General features: G+C 35.0%; 4 protein-coding genes across 7 annotated transcripts in view; 2 read left to right on the forward strand and 2 right to left on the reverse strand.

The window, feature by feature from the left end:
• Window positions 1–260: 260 nt before the first annotated feature.
• LOC105231888 (peroxisomal membrane protein 11C) lies at window positions 261–6,977 on the reverse strand. The gene is made up of 4 exons (XM_011213393.4): window positions 6,433–6,977; window positions 1,304–1,668; window positions 1,158–1,214; window positions 261–978 (listed from the first exon to the last, which is right to left on the reverse strand). The coding sequence occupies exons 1-4, from the start codon at window positions 6,496–6,498 to the stop codon at window positions 765–767; spliced, it is 702 nt and encodes a 233-aa protein (XP_011211695.1). The 5' UTR covers window positions 6,499–6,977; the 3' UTR covers window positions 261–764.
• Window positions 6,978–7,370: 393 nt separating this feature from the next.
• Window positions 7,371–17,901, forward strand: LOC105231887 (TAF5-like RNA polymerase II p300/CBP-associated factor-associated factor 65 kDa subunit 5L). The gene is made up of 12 exons (XM_049449626.1): window positions 7,371–7,564; window positions 7,637–7,803; window positions 7,883–8,734; window positions 8,812–9,093; window positions 9,162–9,462; window positions 9,531–9,877; window positions 9,932–10,074; window positions 15,495–15,994; window positions 16,059–16,175; window positions 16,231–16,546; window positions 16,614–16,815; window positions 16,886–17,901. Exons 1-12 carry the CDS (start codon window positions 7,460–7,462, stop codon window positions 16,977–16,979), a joined length of 3,426 nt encoding a protein of 1,141 aa, XP_049305583.1. The 5' UTR covers window positions 7,371–7,459; the 3' UTR covers window positions 16,980–17,901.
• LOC105231886 (transcription elongation factor B polypeptide 3) lies at window positions 10,611–14,972 on the reverse strand. The gene is made up of 8 exons (XM_011213390.4): window positions 14,457–14,972; window positions 13,204–14,007; window positions 12,409–12,951; window positions 12,113–12,336; window positions 11,938–12,032; window positions 11,676–11,875; window positions 11,310–11,601; window positions 10,611–11,242 (listed from the first exon to the last, which is right to left on the reverse strand). The coding sequence occupies exons 1-8, from the start codon at window positions 14,532–14,534 to the stop codon at window positions 11,163–11,165; spliced, it is 2,316 nt and encodes a 771-aa protein (XP_011211692.2). The 5' UTR covers window positions 14,535–14,972; the 3' UTR covers window positions 10,611–11,162.
• A 147-nt stretch (window positions 17,902–18,048) lies between the features above and the next one.
• LOC105231884 (endoplasmic reticulum aminopeptidase 2) overlaps window positions 18,049–18,811 on the forward strand; it is a 71,540-nt gene continuing 70,777 nt past the window's right edge. For 2 of the 4 annotated variants that reach the window (XM_049450553.1, XM_049450556.1), the window contains exon 1: window positions 18,049–18,342. The gene's annotated coding sequence lies outside the window, so the exon portion shown is untranslated. The remainder of the gene's footprint in view (window positions 18,343–18,811) is intronic. The other 2 variants (XM_049450554.1, XM_049450555.1) reach the window with 1 other exon arrangement.

Consider the following 18,811-nt stretch of genomic DNA (forward strand, 5'->3'; position numbering starts at 1 on the left):
CGCAGATATCACTGACAGTCATACCAACATAGAAAAAAAGTATTTCGATGATTGGGTTTTCGCGCGAAATTTAAATTAAAAAGTCTTACTATTTTTTTCCCACAATACATGCGTTATTGCAAAACTCATAAATGTCAACATTCTATAGTCCTAGACAAGTTGGACCTAAATCTCCTATAAAGAAACAGCCAAGTTTTTACAAAGATGTTAACTTTGTTTTCAATTATAAATAATTATAAAAATAACACAATTTAATAATATTTGTTTTCATAATTTTACTCTTTCTTTTCCTGCAAACATTATTTCCATATCACATCATTATGTATACATATATGTAAATATAATATTATATAATATAGATACTGTGTTTTCTTGTCCTATATATGTATGTATATCCATTATATAGAGAAAAAACTATTACACGATGATTAAACGTTCAAGATGGCCAATATTATTGCGCTGTCTTTGATTGCCTTGAGTTACATTGACTTCACATAAAAAATACCTAAATGCTTTAGGCATAAGTATACATATACAAATACAAAATGTAAGTAAGCACACAATGCAACTTTTGCTTTTCTTCTATGCGCTGGGCGGCTTACCCATCACAAATACACAAAATTGGATTAAACTAAAACTTGAGGAATAAGAACCAACAAATACACAGCACAGTGTAAACTTAAAATACAGTTAGTGGTGCTAAGGCGATATGTTTCGAAAGGAGCAGGCATGTGTAGGTGTGCCTGTAGGAACAGTATCCTTTTTTATTTATTTAAACGTCGTTTGGCAAACAGCTGGTAAATGCCAATAGCCGCCGAGAGTGTGCCGATCGCGCCCACTTGAAATGTAGACAGCTTTCCGCCCCAAAGGTAGCCTTTAGGCAGAGTGCTGACGGCATGGGTGAAGTCGAGTGAGAGCCGTAGAACAGAGAGCAATTCCAGGCGATGCTTTTTAAGTAATTTTTCATCCACACTAGAGCTGGATAAAAGAAAAATAGTGAGAAAATTAAATAAATTAAAAGACCGGTCATTTAAAAACCGAAGCTACTGCAAAATCACAAAGTATTATAATAACAAAAAATCTTTTTCTCTAAGGCATCTAGTATATAGATATATTAAATATATACTCTCAGTTAGTAATTGCATTTAGCTACTTACTTAGCAACGTTTGCCGCGTCCACCTTTTGTTGATTCAATGCGTAATTGCGCATGGTTCTGAAAATGAATTCGACAAAACAATTTAAAATAAATAAAAAATACCAATAAATTGGGTAATTAAAAATGAATTAATCGCTTCGACGTACCTCATTAAATTCAAGTAGACGGAAAGTACCCAAAACGTTGAGTTAAGCACGTCCCAAGCATCAGCGTTTTTTACATCGAGTATATTGTGTTCCGACAGCCAACAAATCTTTTCAATTGGGTAATAAAGTAAGTCCACAATATTCGCTGTGACGCCCAGCACTGCCATTAGACGGTCTGGTTCACCTTCGCCTAAGCCGTACTCCAAGGCGTATTGGATCATGGGTATGTCATCGATGAGACGGAGAGTGGCACGAGCGCCTGAAATACGTGAGCTGGTGATGGCATAACGTTTGGCTAACTCCGGATTGCGTTTGGCATGATAGCCGGCAACAAGTTTGGCGCTGTAGCAAAGTGCTTTCATCACCTGAAATGCAGTTATATTAAAGGGTTTGGCTTATTAGAGTTCAAGCATTATGAATTATATTATATATATTAAACCTAGAAAGTTGTGTTTTCAGATATCAGGTAACCAAAGAAAGTATCACGGTAAACAATAACTATTTTTACAAGCCGAGACCAAAAAATATATGGGATAGAAAATAACGATAAATTGGTAAGTGCGAAGAGGTTAAGAACTCAACTAACAAGAAGTTTCTAAATAATAAAATACAGGCGACTTAAGTAAAGTTGAGGACCGATTTGAACCAACTAAAAAATGCCTCTAAAATTTCCACCACATATGAAAGCGTGAAAAAAAGATCAATATGTTCGACTGCTAGACTGCTAGATTGCCGATTGAAGCTAACAAACGGGATTTTGAAACTACTTTACAGCAGTATTTGACGTTGTTAAAGTGCTATTTGAAAGTTTGAAAAAACATAGATACATAGATAGATGGTACACACCAGAAATAAAGGAGCAGTGAAAACAATGGACTTAACCGGGCGAGCCTGCTTCAAAGATGGCGAGGACTGTTCTATCGGCCGGTCTACTTAAGCCGGTCAAAGAGCTCTGTCATGTCCATGGTAATACTAATAACATCATCAATAACAGCATCGGCTAAAAACGTCTCCGTTGTTGTTATAGTGGCAGAAAAGATCCTTCAAGTAATTTCGAGTTGACGGTCCTCGGCTTGATAACAATCCAGGTCAGTTCCGGTTACTTAGACTCGACTGTCGTGTGAACGGATACATCTCCGACGTCGGCGCTGATCGAATTAGGCCAAAAACTACTCTCTCATCTACTATATTTTCCAAAATTGACTTCTTTTTACCTTCAAACTTGAAAGAGTCTTTCGTCGGGGAGAAATTTGAGCCGTCTGAGGTGACGTCGCAATGGAGATCTGCTTCGAAGATCTTGAGGCTATGTTCACAAATAATTCGCCGTTTTTCAAAATTTCCAGTATTATTTTGTAGCCTTACGTAAACTCCTTTATTTATGTAATCAAATAACATTTTTTTTAAACGAGTTTAAAATCTAAGATGTTATGATTTTTCTATGCATTATGAATACCCTATATGGATTCTGTTTTTAATTATCATGCTGAGTAAATAGCACTTTATTGCTATAAATAGCTCAAGTACGTAGATTTTGAAACGATGCGGCAGAGTTTTTGAGTACAAACATACATAATGAGTATTTAATAATTAATAACGAAAAATTTCAAACCCCTTTGGTTTTTAGTGTTATTTCCAAATAAGACAAAACGTGTACTTTGCTTGCACCGAAGCTGGAATAGCCTTCACAAATAAAAAAGTGAAGAAAAGTGATATTGTTCGGTTAATTTTTATGACAGCTACATATACATACATATGTTATAGTGAACCGATAACGGCGGTTTTGAGCAGCTTCAAAGACGTGCGCAAAATTTCAGACAGAGATCTCAAAACCTGAGAAAAATAATTTGCTTTTCATAGTAAAAAATATTTAAAAATAATTCTGTAATTTAATTTTCTTCGTCGAGCGCGATTCGAGCCTTTGTGAACACACAAATTTTGAATATCATAATTGAATGTGTTAAAATAAGCACTTAAGTGTGAAACAACATTCTTAGAATCAACTATTTAAACATTACTATTGTAGTCAATAAGGTTTCTACTCCTCCCACTACGTCTAGAGACAGTTCACAAATAATTCAGAAGCACATTTTAGGCGATAAGTACTGTTGTTTACAATTCATTAACAATTAATAGAAATTGTGTGAAAAAAGTTGGAAAAAGTTAAGCCTCCAAAGCCCCCAAAAAGTTAAGGTAAACAAGATAGACAATTACACACAAGAAAAACGTTTATTTAGTTGGACGGAATGTTTACAAAGCAAAGCGCACGCGATTCACTTTTTGACGGCTTAATCACTTAATCGTTTAAGTACTTACATATGTACATATTTGAATTTACTTACCTTTTTCAAATGACGTCGAAAAACGTGAAACAACTTAATTGACAAAGTTAATTTTTAAGCATTCTAAATTGATAATTATCATTTGTCACCTAATGAAATGCTACTTGACAATATTATTTATGCACTAGCTCATTCTAGAGATTGAAAAGTGATATATGTATAAGTGGTAAGTAGACAAGCCTTATAAATCAATTTTCTCCGAGAGTTTATAGTAGTCAATGTAAATAATGTACCGCTAAAACTGTTTGACAGTTTAAATCTTATCTAGAAAGCTTTATAAGAAATACTTATTTTCTCGCTAATGCTTGGCTAAACACGTTACACTTTGGATGATGTTGGGTAGTCGACTTTTTCGACTTATATTCAGACAGTTATCAAGATGGATTGGTAAAATATGAATGTGTCCCGATAATTTGCAAATGCTTTCGACATTTTGATAATCAATTAATTAAATATTATTTCAATGCAATTACTGACAAGCGTATGCATTTTTCTTCAGTGGTAGTGACGATGAAATTTAATTTAATTTAAATTATTATTATTATTTTCATTTTTCTGTTTCATAGCTTTTATTTGAAGAAATCGTTAAAAGCATCTGAATACGTCAAACAAATGAAAAAATTGTGACAAGATATGTATGCATAGTAGAAGAGTAGTATTATAAGTAATAACAAAACTTCAATTATACCCATGAAATTATTATTATGAAATAACATAATAATAATGTGTCCCAAATCCAAATAAGATTTACTATAAGGATTTCTTAAGTCATAATTTATTTTTCCTGTGCAGAAACGTCTCATTTTTTTTTTCAAATGCCTAAAGAGTACCTACATAATATGTACATATATCTACATACACTTATGGACAAAATAATAGGTGCAAGCAGTTTTTACTTAATAACTTTGAAATATTTGCAACTAAAAAAATATTTCTATCGAAATAAAAACAAAAAAATTTTAATAACCTGCATATCCTCTGTTGTTTTTCATAAGTTCTCCAATTTTATTCGGCATGAATTGGTTATAATCCCAAAGTTCATTTGCTTTCCGCCACAACTGCTCCTTCTTTTGAAATGAAAGGGCTGCCAGTCTAGTTTTAAGGTCTCTCTACAAGTTTTCAATCAGATTGGGATCAGGGGACTGAGTAGGCCATTGCACATTTGCATCTTTCGGGTCGTTATCTTGTTGATAACACAATCACACCATTATGAGGCGCAGAAACATGTTTAATTGTGTTTGTTGTGAATCTACAATCAAATTTTTTACCTTCAGGCCGACGGAGTTATTTTACCTTACCTAGAGGAGATTACCCTTCACTAATCTACGCTGAATTGTCCGCGTGCTTACATTTAGACCAACTTCCGCTGCAATTTGTAGTGAAGTCACAAAAGGGCCCTTTATGCAATGAGAATCATCAACCAGACCAGTTTTTCTTGAATGACCACAATCGGGACACATACATGTCCTTTATTTTTTTAATTTTAAGCATTAGTTACAATGTTTTTCGAAGGTTTTAACATATTTGAAATGATTTTGTACCCTTTTCCTTCATCACGCATTTTTTACTAATCGACGCTCAATTTCAGTGCAGTGGCTTTTAAGACCCATTCTAAATAATTTCTTCTTTTCAGTTTATGCTATGCACAGGAATATAATATTCCGAATACTTAAATTGATATCAAAAATACTTCGAAATAACCACCTTTTTTTTTAAATATTACTAACACCTAATGGTATAAAAAGTAACAGTTACAACACCATTTGACGAAAAAGTACCAGAAAAAGCACACCTATTATTTTGTCCATAAGTGTATGTGTCTAAAGATATCACTTCGAGTTAACACATGTGATTTTGTGACGCTGTAGACGGATATTCATATCAGAAAACAATGTTTAGCATTTATGATTATCAAAATAGTTGTTTAAAAAAGAAAACCATGACTAACAAACCCTTATCAGCCAATCAAAGAGTTAATACACCACATGATCCTACAGACTTTATATTGCGAATTTTATTGTATGAATATTATAGATCAAATTGGAAATGTGTACTTAATTTTAAATGTTCTCAAAAAGTACTAAACTAAAATGCTCATGGGTATATGGGCAAAAGTACATATGTACATATGTGAAGGTATATTGTATTTGCTTAACAATTTCAATTGACAATAAACGGCACTTCGCATCAGGGTATAAACTGCAGGGAATAGAGAACGTTAAACTTGTATGCATGCGAAGGCACAATGCGATGTCTATGTAATTGTAGACAAAACACACCTAACTCATTAAGACAGAAACTTACTACTTTTAATTGATTTTAGTTTTGTGACCAATAACGCAATATTACGAATCATTTCAGGTGTTAGGCGTGAAAACGAAAAATATGTTAATTCAACTCATCACAACGAGTAGTCGTCTAATCATTATTACTTTAATGTAGCGGAACAGGTGAATTCAAGGTCCGGTGTTTTGATAATTTGTCATACATAAGCATGTTTATCTTACAGTTACACGTCTATGCAGCATATATCTATGTACATATGTACATATATGCACAAATGTTTACACATTTCACTTTCAATAAATATGCGCACACGTCTCGTAAGGAAAAAACCTGTTGTTCAAGTTGACACGAAAAGAGCTTCCAATTGATTGGTATGGTGGGAGTGACCACATGTTATACTATGCCAACATCGCAATGCGTGGCAAGTTTAATATCCGGAAAGATAAGTTTTTGCTCTTAATTTAATATTAAATTGCCGATATCCATTAAGCGACTACTGCTTACCTTATCTCGACCGCCGTAAGTGTCGATAATTTCACAAAATTCATTTACAAACTTCGTCGTCGACATATTTTAAAACCGTAATTTTTAATTGTCGTGTGACTACGATAAGTAATAATACTTATAAAATTAAGTTAATACGATTGAATTTTTCTATTGTAAATAAACAATCAGCTGCGAAATCCGCGCAACTTTCGCACACCGATTGTCAAAATGAACTGCCAATAAATTCACTGTCACTGCCGCGAATATCAACGTACAAGTTGGGTGTTTAAAAGTGAATGAGCAACTGTCTCCTAATCATACTCTACTGTAGCGACCTATCGTTAAACAATTTATGGCTTTGAAGCTGTAAACTAATCGTACATATTAGTCTATATTTTTTAGCAAATATGCCAATCTACCTAATTATGAAATTAAATAATTAAACTGCTTGTGTGACAACAATACCAGTAATTTTTTATTAATTATTTATATTAATATTATAACTACCTATTTAAAGAATCAACGTGCACATTTTACTTTCAATAGCGCCCAATTTTTTTTAGGAATTCATTTTTCATGTAAACAAATAGTTCATCGGCAATTCTTTGTTTTTATTTTTAAAAATGTCAATAAAAAAGAAAATCAGCTGTTTTTACATGTTTGCAAATTAAGGTACCTCTTCAATGTTACAATTCGTAGTATCAAATATTCGTAATCAAAACTCCTTAAATCGCTTCTATTCACATCATTTTATTGAAATCACCCGTATCAGCTTACTCTAATTCACATTTTTCTGCGTATAAGTTTTTAATAAATATAATTAAATGCGAATTTAAAATGTTTTCTTAACAGTTAATAATAACATTAATAGTTTTCATAAGTTTTGGTTTCGTATTATTACAACTCTGCAAGCCTCTTATAAATACAACTCTGGCTCACTGTTTACTGTCAACAGCAGCAGCTGTGCAAATTTTGACGTTTACTTGCAAAACTATTAATTGTATTCAGTAAATTTATTGCTGTAATTTATCAAGTTTTATGTGGAATGCCAGAAATGGGCGAAAAAAGTAGTGGAAACAAAGTGAAAAAGTCAAAAAATGACTTGTTTCGCACATCACTAGGATATTATCTGAAACAGAAGAGTTTTGTGGTAAATATACGAAAAAGAATAACTTTAATTAAGAACCATGAACTACAAATACTGTCCAAACCACTCTTGCAGGGTAATGAGAAATTTCGTAAATCTGACTTTCTACTATTACAAAATAAGCGACAATTTATGGTACAAAAGATGTTGGATCTTGATTTACAGTCTGGGAATTCATTCGCTTTCTCCAATGTGCTATGCATCACGAATAATCACCACATTGTTGATCAACAATTTGGGCGGTAAGTTATATTTGGTGAACAAACATACATACTGATGTGCGAATTATATGTAATTTTTGTGCATTCATTCTTTTCACAGTTTCTCACAATTTGTGGAATCTCAAAGTGAATTCATACGTTTAGAGTTACGACGCTTTTATGCGCCCATGCTATGCCACCTATATGTGGAGCTGATGAGAGCGCGCGAACAAAAAGCTGCATTTGACTTACTTAAAAAATACGCACAATTAATAGCACCTGTAGAAACTTACGAAGCACCCTTGCCTACAAAAATCAATGGCTGTTCCGTTGCAAATGACACACATGCCGATCAAACCAACAATACCACTCCACATACCAGCATACGTTTTGTGAATGCAACAAATGATACACCTACAGATCCGGAACTGATGTATTTCATAAAACTCATACAAACACTGTCTGCGTGTACAAAATTGGAGGCGGCCGAAAGTGATCAAGAAGTGGCACATTTTCGTGCATCCAAATATGAAATACACACTACGGAGGCGGTAGTCGACACTCTGCGTGGCTACTTGGAGAAACGTGGTCATGTACTCATACTCAATCTCCTATATACATGGATACACGTGCATGTCATCGATAATGAGGTACCGAAATGGAGTGAAGATAACATACTTATGGGCTTTGAGGCGACTGAAGAAGATGAAGAAAGCAAATACAATTTGGCTGAGGTCAAACCGAAAATCAGTGCGACGAATGAACGCTCGGCTACGAAGCGGGAGGCAGAAGAACCACCCGAAGAACTTATGGTAAAAACTGAAAAGTCCGAAGACGTTTTAGACGAAATGAAAAAAATTCGCGTCCAACAAGTGACAGATAGCATGCAAACTTTGCGAATGTGTAGAGAGCAAATGTTAAAAACTCAAGTGCAACATCCCTACATTATTAAACTTGCCGATCGGAATAGAGGGTGAGTGGTAGAGATAGCAATAGGTTATGCATAATCATTATAAATATTTTATAACGCACAATATTTGCTTTTTGTAGTCTTTCCGCCGCTCATGTTGATGCCAATGAATGTCACCTGGTTGCTGGCTTCAATAATTCTGTGGTACAACTCTGGCAACTAAATCAACAAACATGTAGTGGTAAAAATCTATACGCACGCTTTGGCGATTCTGTGTGTCGCTGGGAGCTAAATAATATTTGCGCCGAAGAAAGTGAGACTGAGGATCAAATTGATTTGGATGTTAGAGAACATTCGCGCTTAAACGTGAACGATAGGCGGAAAAGAAAATACGAAGCTGGCAAATACGAAAGCAATTCATTGTAAGCATTTTAGTGTATATTGCATTTATATACTAACATATTAACAATATTGAAATTTCCAATTTTAGTAATGAATATGGTGGCATACAGTTGCGTGGTCATGGCGCTGGCGTTACGGACGTACGCTTCTCCACACATTACCCGCTCATTTTTAGTACTTCGAAAGATGCCACAATACGTAGTTGGCGTGCCGAAAGTTTTGGGTGCGCAAACATCTATCGTGGTCATCGTTACCCAGTTTGGTGCATCGATGAGAGTCCGGTGGGCATGTACGTTGCGACCGGTTCGAAGGATCTCACAGCACGTTTGTGGTCATTAGAGCGTGAATTTCCACTAATTACTTATGCTGGTCATACACAAGATGTTGAGGTTAGTGAACGGAGGGATTTCTTTAAATTTATTCATTTTTTCTTAAGTTTTTTTTCTGTTACTTCTAGTGCATAGCCTTTCATCCGAATGGCAATTACCTTGCCACTGGCTCAGCGGATCTCTCGGTACGTTTGTGGTGTGTTACAAGTGGCAAACTCATGCGCGTATTCTCCGACTGCAAACAGCCTGTTACGAATATTGCATTTAGTCCTGATGGCAAAATGTTAGCCGCTGGCGGTGAGGAGTCCAAAATACGTATTTTTGATTTAGCCGCCGGCGCACAGCTGAACGAACTGAAAGACCACACTGCCACAGTAAACAGTATTGCCTGGAGTAAGGGCGGTCGACATTTAGCGTCGGCATGTCGCGATGGCACTTTGCGTGTGTGGGATGTCAAAAAGCTTTCACCCATGAAGTATGTTCTATCTATTTATATGTATCCACAAATAATCACATTTTATTTCTGTAGTGACAGCAATAGCGGCAGTAGCAACACAAACACCTCATCTTCCTCATCAACTAATTTGAACAAGGTTATGGCGTTGAGCAGCAGCTGCCAGCGTTTAGTGAAAGTGTCATTTAGCCGGCAAGATGAAGTAATTTGTGCTATAGGCAGCTAAGACATTAACCGTTAATTTTATTAGTATATACAGCAAAAACTGCGTGTTAAGACTTCTATGTATTTAGAAATTAGTAATGCAAGAACAAATTATTATTAGAATCAAACAAGAGTGTTGTACTCGTACTTGTTAAAGAGCATGATTAGTTTATTTTAAGAAACTAAATTATTAAGTTCTGACTAAAATAACAAAAAACCGAATAAATTAAGCGATTAAATATAATTAAAGTGTATATGAGTGAAGTTTTCTTTTTTAACTGACAGTTAACTACTGTTAGCTAATAGGCATGGTGTAGCCATGTAGATACAATTTCAAAAAATTAGTTGAGCATTAAAGTGCAGAGATGAAACATGAAATTAGGTAATACATAATTTAAATTTAAATCATTATTCATAACAAACACCATTACCTTCACTTACAGTACACAAACTCATACTTTAAAGCACAAAATCCATTTTATGAATTTTAGTCCAGTTTATGCCTAATGTCAGACGCAAACACACATTTTTTCATATAATACAATCCTCATTATTTCATACTTGATATTTATTCAGAAATTGCCTATTTTAACGCTATATCTTGTTTTAAACTAGTTATAATTTTACAAAGGTTTTGAAATCTTTTTAACAGTTAGCACAGCCCTAGTGCTTGCATTACACACCCACGTGTACGTAGGCGTCTGTGTGTAGTTCTTTACATTGGCTTAAAATGACAAATAGTAAAAACAAATTTTGAACGCAAACTTCGGTAAACTTAAAGCGAAGATTATATATAGTTTATGTTTAAATACGTACTAATATGCATATCTGAGTGTGTATGTGTGATGCAATGTTTTTGTTTTTACTGTTAAACAACTACAATTTTTAATTTTATGAATTAAAACATATTTTGTTTTTTGTATTCTTATAAATTATGAATACGGAGCATACAGCTAATTTATATACGAAAGTATACGCAATCTTGTAGTAACATGGTAATTTCATTAAAAATACATTAGTTATTTGAATTTTTTTTTGATTGAGGCCTTATTGAACAAACATCAGACTAACGAACACAAAGTAACGAAACAAAAATTTTAGCCTAACGCTTGTGACGGCCACGCATGAACTGCAATGTTTTCGCCATGAGTGGTGCCTTCTTTGCGCGCATCGGCGCATGAGCTATAATTGAGTGCAAAAAGTTGCCTCAGCAGAGTTAAATTTATAAAATCGTAATCGTTGTACTTACAAACTTGTGCCGCGTCGCGTACGGTAGCCGCTACGCGTAGACGCGTATCACCCACTTTGCCCGCATTGGGTGTGACGTTGGATAGTGCTGCGACGCGTGCCGCTGGTGTGGCAACCAGTTTTGCCTTCGTGCCAAATTGTTCCTGCTTACGCATCACACTACGCGGCGGCTTCACCATCAAATCAACAAACGCCAATTGCGTTTTACGAACGGGTGCAGCAATTATTTTCTGCGATTGCTTGATAGTCGCCGTGAGGCTATTCAACTTTTGTTCCTTTTCCTCCTCGCAACGCTAAAGGGTTTAAAAAAACGCATATTAAAATTCAAAGTACTATAAACGTAGATGAAGGGATTCTACCAACTTACCAAATACATTTCACGCCATGACTCCATTTCTAAGCGCTTTTTGGAACGATAATTGCGTTGCACATGTATCTGCCACAAGCAATCGCTGTCTTCCATCAAATATGGATTATATTCTTCGAATGTGAGTAACTGTTGCGGTGTGGCACGGTCCAAAACAGGACGCAGCACATCAAACGGTACACCGCCAGTGTATTCTAGACCTGTAAAAGCAATTTAATTACACAGAGCCTCAAATAATAAAAACAAAGCATCAAGTACAAACCATCGATATTCTTCTGCAATACGCGTATGCATAGATCAAATAGTGATGGTACTTGTAAGACTTGACCTGTCTTGACACCAGAGTATATTTTCGTACTAGAGTTTCAAAAAAATTCAATAAATTAAAAATAAGTATTAAATAATTAATTATTGTCGGTATATATCGGACAACTCACCGCATTGTTTTCGATGAGATACCATGACTCAGTGCCTCTGCATCAGTGAGTGTACGCACGGGTTTAGGAGTGGGCAATACCGCGCCGCTATTACGGTAAATACAATCCATTACAGTCTTATTGTGTGGAAGCGGTTTATAATTGGCTGAAATCGTTGGTAGTTCAAGCGCAATGCTCGGATCAAGTGGCGCCAATTTCGCCGACGCCGACAATAAATCTGGTTTCTACAAATTCAAATCAGAATATTAATATTTATAAGAAAATAAGGAATATTCAAATGAAAAATTTTAACTTACTTTATCTACAGGTTTTGCTGAAGTGCTGGCTGAGCTTATTGGGGTTGGTATGTATTCACTTCTAGCATTTTTACTTGAACTACTGCTACCGCTCGGCTTATCATTCGACGTACTCTTGCTAGAAGTACTGGCTGTGGGCGATTTGCTTGTATTTAGCGATTTTTTCGCTTTCTTTGTTGGCATGTTAAGCATGCCCAGAACATCGGCGAAATTCGCGCCCATCGACGAATCAATACCATCATCCGCATCAACTTCCTCCTCATTGTCGTTATGAATAGGGGCTTTTTGTTTTGTAGCTTTTGGTGTCTTCGGCCCCTTGGTTTTTGTTGGCGTTGAATCGTTCGAATCACTGTCTAGTTGACGTTTTCTGCTATTATTTCTGCTCTCACCTTTGGCATGCGATGATGATGAGGTAGCAACTTGTTCGGTTGCCGATGTGGAAGGCTTGCTGCTGACATTAGATGAATGTGATGTGGATGAGTTGTGGTGCTTGTCGCGATGTGATGTGTCTTTTGATGAAGATTTACCTTTATCATTTTTGCTCTGTTATAAAAATGTAATTTTTTAAACAACATATTTTTTGAATCAGAAATTGTTTGGCTTTTTTATCTTAATTTAAAAAGTTGTATAAAAAAATTTAATTAATAAAAAAATTTATTAAAAAAAATATTTTTTTTTTAAATAATAATAATAACGAAAAATTATAACAAAATAAATATGTAAGAAATTACAAATAACATTGCCTTAAATATATGTATATGACATCATTACGACAACTAAGAACTCATTATTTACCTCCTTTGATCGTTCATGCCTATCTTTGTCCTTCGACGATCTATGCTTTTCGTTTTCATCCTGTTTGCTTGTTTTCTCTGACGAAGAATTTGTTTCCCGTCTCGACGAACTTGTATGTTCATTCAACTTTGCACCCTTAAGGCTTTCTCTTTTTTCTTTAGAGTCACCACCATTTTTGTGATGTGTTGTCGAAGAAGAGGTAGTTTTAGTATCCCTGTTTGAGCTGTGTTTCTCACCATGTTCGTGATGTCGCGTCGATTTCTCATCTGATAATTTATGTCTATCATTTTCGCGATTCTTTCCCTCATTTCGGCGATCTTCATGTTTGGATTTCTTTACGGCGGATACTTCTTTTTGTTCTTGCTCCACATCCCGCTTACGTTTCGTCGTTGAAATTTCATGTTTGTGTGTTTCATTATGTGATTTCGATTTATGCTCCGAATTGCCTTTGTCTCTGTGCTTATTTTGGCGTTCTTTTGGTGTATTTTCACTTAACGTATTTGAATGAGTATGTTCTTGTGGAGAAGTCTTTCTTGAGTGATTGTGACGGTCATCATCACTTGACCCATGCCCATTGGCATTATTCATATCATCATCATCGTCATTGCCTTGACAGTTACTGACCTCCGCTGGCTCTTCTTCAGCTGCAACCATAGCTTTCCATTTGGTAACCAAAGCTTTTGCAGCAATACCAATTTCGCCATTATATTTGCGCAGTGAATTTACTGTTTTGCCAACTCCGGTCTCTTGTAAATGTTCCACTTTAACAGGTAATTTATACAACTTGTTGATACAGTGTAAAAGCTGTAAGGAGCAAGAATAAAAATAACAAAATATATAAACAGATAAAAGCTTAAAAATGTTGTAAAACTTTTTTCCAATTATATATAATTCCTAGTATCTTTCCTCAAGAACATGTTTATTATAATAATTAATAAAACTGAGCGCATCTGTTAACACTCTTAATTACATATGGGAATAGATGCATGATTAACATCTGACTTGTAAAAGTATCAATTTTTGACTTTCTTTGCAACATAACTACATCAAAGAAAAATTTATTAGAATTTGGGAAATTTACCGAACACACATACAAGTAAATTGATAGCGTGTGGTTTTCAACTCAGACCCCAATATGTATTTTGTACGATAGTGTAATTTAGTAAGCTAAACATAGTTACATATATATCCGAAGTAATTGAGATATGGAAAGTGTTGACACATGCATTCCTATTTATGTATCGAAAACTTACTCTGCCCTCATCGTCCTGGGAATGCTCGATGCTTCTTTGATAATGTTGAATAACACCTAATATAGATGTAGAAGACATTATCAACTGCTTCTGCTGTTCCAAGTAACTTTATTAACGTAAGCAATTGTGCTTATTTGACGATTGATTTGTTTGTCTATACGTGGAAAAAGCACCAGACGTTTTTACAAAATTTGTGTTTCTCGATTTTATTTTGACTTTTTGGGTGTTTAATATTCCAGTGTCAATGAAACAGGCCTTTTGGAAAAAAAAAAACGATTTCAACGTTTTACTAATCACACGTATTTAGAAATTACACCCTTTCCCACGTAGGGCTATAATCCCTCATTCTCACGCCTTTAACTTTTTTGCGATCTGTAATGCGACAATTTTCCGAATTCACGCCTTATTATATTATAATTTATACCAATTTTCATAACTTAACAATTAGTGCAACACTATTTTATTTCATCTAATGTCAGAAAAGAAATGAAGGTATTATTTAAATGACAATCATTGACGTTGAATAGGTATGTTAATAAAGTTGAAATTTACAGTGTTGCATGACAGACAGCTGTAAATGTTTTCTGTGCAGTGTTCATAATGTAACTCGATAAAATACTTAGTTCTACATCGATGTGTAAAATTTTATATGAGGGGAGTAATAAAATCTGAAATCTTTTCGTAAATCAAACATTTCTACACTAATCTATTAAGTACTTAAGAAATTAAAATTTTTCTTCTGCCTACAGTACTATTGGTTATCGATAATTTTACCTAATAATCGCTGATTACCTGAGTTTGTTTATCACATCCTTAAACCAAATGACAAATTGGCGCTTCGAAAATTGCATTTATTTGTTTTATATTGTTTGAAAACTAAAGTTAAATATTGAAACAATTTGCCAAATAAATTATGTCACAGGAATATGACGTATTCGCTGATTTGTACAGCAATGATAATGGTAACTACATGAGACGCTATATACTTGGAACCGCGTTTTGCAAAAAATTTAAATTTCATTTATATTTTTTTTGTAGATGAAAAAGCCAAATTTCTCGAAACTCTTAAGTCTAATACAGTGAATACGTTAAGCAACGATAGTTCAGATGAGGAAGATTTTCTGCCACCGTCTTTGCAACGCAAAGGAAAAGGACGTGATAAAAAGACAAAGCCGCTTCCTGTGAAAAAAGTGGAGTTACCCACTTCAATAACTGCTGCTAAAAAGACAAAAAAGTCTCAGTCGCAGCCTATCGAGGATGCACTTCAACATGCGACTAATAACCAATCCACACAACCGGCTGATCCTGTTCCTATTGCCAGTAGTCGTAGAACGCGAAGTAAAACTGCAGCAGCCCCGCAAGCACCAAGTTCAACGGTCACAGCGTCCACAACAACTAGCGCCCCGACGAGTAGAGCAAGAAACGGTCGCCGCGGACGCAGCAGAGGTGGGGTAAATGAACCCGATATTGTAGAATCGAGTAATACGATGTCCTTGCCACAATCACTTGATGTAATAAGAACATTAATGAGAGGACAGGTGTGTGCTGCCTTCTGAAATTAATTCAATTAACAGATCAAATATTTAATTTTGTTTTCTGCAGACTAGACGTAGTGTGATGCGCGCACGTCGAAATTACTTTGCAGAAATCGCTGCACGCTCCACAAATGTAGACTATGTGGATTTGGTGTCGAGCCCATTGCCGCACATTGAGGGCGTTGTAAGTTGTTTTTAAATAAATGTTAGTAATTTTTTCACTTCATTAAACACAATAGATTGCAGTTGATTCAGATTGTGAAGATGATGGCGTTGAAGTCACCAGCGTCGAAACGCCTAATACATCTGTACTCGAAGCGCTAGAATGCTCATTTGATGAAGATAATCCGGAGGTATCGGTAAAAATAAAGTGGGATGGTGGAGCACCAGAAATTTTTAAGCTACGGAAATATCAAAAATTTCAAGATATATTTAGTAAAATAGCAGAACGGGAAGATACACCCATCGACAACCTAGTTTTCAATATTGATAATCGCATTTTATCAGCCAGTGATACACCTGCCAGTATTAATTATAAAGTTTACGAATTTATCAGTAAGTGTACCCATACGGATTTTATTTAATGTCATATCAATGAGTGTTCACAATTTTTGCATTACAGGTGGTCGTGCATTGACCCATCACTTTGATGCCGGTGATTTGAGAAAGAAGCGTGATGCCAATATGATTACGCTGAAAATTCAGTCGGACTTGTGGCCGAAGAAACCCTTACAAGTGGAACTTGGTAAAACCGATAAACTGAAAATCTTATATATCAAATGTGCCGAAGAATTGAAAAAATCGGCGGAGGAGCTTGTTCTAAGGTATGCATTGTGTATTACTTATAATGAAAAAATTTCATACTCCTTACAAAAATCCAATTTGTATTTTTAGCTTCAACGGTGATCACTTAGGCTTCAATGAAACGCCTGAAGACTTCGAATTCGAAGGCGGTGAGGCGATTGATTTGCGTGTAAAGAAAAAATAAGACTAATAGTTTTATATGCTACAATTTATATTCATTTTTTATGTGTTTGGGAGGTTATGTCGAAATTGTTGTTTTTTTTTTAAGTTTGAGAAGTAAGTGGTAGATTTTTATTTTTTATTTCGAATATAAAGATGTTGTATACTATAAATCTCCCGTATGGATAAAATTATGATTTGTTGTACAAATTTGAAGTTTTAACATGTTATCAGCCAAAACGTATATATTTAATTTTGTTTAATTTATGCATATATATAATAAGCAATTGAATATTATTTTTATGCATTTAAATATAATTACTTTTGATATTAAACGCCGTCTTTAAACTGCAATTTTTCTAGCATTTAGCTGCGTACAATATTTTGTTGTACAACAACTGTGCTCTCAGCTAAACGCTACTGGAAAATGGAATACACAACAAAAGCATTTGATGGGAGAAGGGAAAAGATGAGTAATTAAATTCCTGAGCACATTTAACAAATATCTGCAACTAACATAAAATCATACAGCAACTGAGCGCAAATCTCAATGAGGGTGCAAAGCGGTTGCATTGACAGGAGAGCATTGTGCTGTGTACAACCACACCAAACTGCGCAAGTACCACCGCTTTCGCCACCCCCAAAAAAAGTTCAGCCTCCTCGTGGACTAACACCTCAAAGCAAAGCGCTTTCGCTCGCGCATCTCACCTTTGTAGAACGGAAGCGAAGACGAAAGTTTTAAAACTTTGCAGATTCGAAGTGACTCGAATTCGTGCACAGGAGCTTCGCATTCGGTCTGTTCAGAAAGAGCAAGTCCTTTGTGGCAAATGGCTGTGTTCTCTGTTTTGTTCAAATATACAACATAAATCTACAGGCAGATATTTAGCAATCGCACAAAAATTCTAATTTTTTTCACAATTTAAATTTACGCTTTCCACTGCATTAACAAACAAAACGACAAAAAATATTTATCAATTTTTTTGTGTTTAAGCCAAAATTCCATGTGTGTTAAGTGCAACAATAATAATAATCGACAAATAATATATTGAAAACAAACATTACTTGTTAAAGCATAAAAGCAAAAGTCTTTCATATATTATATACCCGCATATACATATACACCTACATATCTTTTGTTTGCGTGTTGTATGTGGCCGAAGGTGTGTGCTGTGAAAGTGGCAAAGACGCAATACAGACGCTTTAATGCAAGCTAATATTTATTGATATTTTGCACGAAATTGGGTGTAATTGTTAAGGGACTTCTTGACCAACAAACAGCAGGGAATAAGTGCAACAACATATCGTATTTTTCGAAAATAAAGTGATCCAGCGATTTAAGCGAACTTTGCATATTAAAAGGTGATATTTAATGCTGTAGAGAATTTTAGGTAAATATGCGTTTAAAATCAAATTATTAAATTTTTCATACCCTGAACAGTGTATATTAAGTTTGCCACGAAATTTTTGACACCCACAAGCAGACGTCGCAGACTTGCTAAAGTATATAGTACCTTAAATAAATAATCAGCGTGATGAGCTGAGTCGATTTAACCATATTCATCTGTATATTTTAGCGAATTAGTCCCTCAGTTTATGAGATATCGCTCTGACATGTGCTTTTTTCTTCAAGAAGCTGATTATTTGTCGATATCGCCGACATCGGACTACTGTACTACAATTTGAACACTCAAAATGAAGTTCTTGTTTGGAAAACTTTTTTTTTTTGAGAAGATATCTTTACAAAATTTGGTACAGATGATTGTCCAAGATAACTCTATAATCTACGTAGAAATTGTTCAGATCGGACCACTGTAGCACGTAGCTGCCATACAAACTGAACGCTCAAAATCAAGTGGT

The sequence above is a fragment of the Bactrocera dorsalis genome, chromosome 2, assembly GCF_023373825.1.
Source record: "Bactrocera dorsalis isolate Fly_Bdor chromosome 2, ASM2337382v1, whole genome shotgun sequence".
In the NCBI taxonomy this organism is placed as follows: Eukaryota; Metazoa; Arthropoda; class Insecta; order Diptera; family Tephritidae; genus Bactrocera; species Bactrocera dorsalis.

Excerpts from the sequence above, each read along its gene's own strand:
- LOC105231888 (XM_011213393.4), bottom strand. The coding sequence starts at position 6,498 with ATGTCGACGACGAAGTTTGTAAATGAATTTTGTGAAATTATCGACACT. Across the intron at positions 1,669-6,432 it reads CTTACGGCGGTCGAGATAAG|GTGATGAAAGCACTTTGCTA; the intron begins GTAAGCAGTAGT and ends ACTGCATTTCAG. Across the intron at positions 1,215-1,303 it reads GTCTACTTGAATTTAATGAG|AACCATGCGCAATTACGCAT; the intron begins GTACGTCGAAGC and ends ATTCATTTTCAG.
- LOC105231886 (XM_011213390.4), bottom strand. The coding sequence starts at position 14,534 with ATGTCTTCTACATCTATATTAGGTGTTATTCAACATTATCAAAGAAGC. Across the intron at positions 12,033-12,112 it reads ATCTCATCGAAAACAATGCG|TACGAAAATATACTCTGGTG; the intron begins GTGAGTTGTCCG and ends TTGAAACTCTAG. Across the intron at positions 11,876-11,937 it reads ATTGCAGAAGAATATCGATG|GTCTAGAATACACTGGCGGT; the intron begins GTTTGTACTTGA and ends TTGCTTTTACAG.
- LOC105231887 (XM_049449626.1), top strand. The coding sequence starts at position 7,460 with ATGCCAGAAATGGGCGAAAAAAGTAGTGGAAACAAAGTGAAAAAGTCA. Across the intron at positions 7,804-7,882 it reads GTTGATCAACAATTTGGGCG|TTTCTCACAATTTGTGGAAT; the intron begins GTAAGTTATATT and ends TTCTTTTCACAG. Across the intron at positions 9,463-9,530 it reads GTCATACACAAGATGTTGAG|TGCATAGCCTTTCATCCGAA; the intron begins GTTAGTGAACGG and ends TGTTACTTCTAG.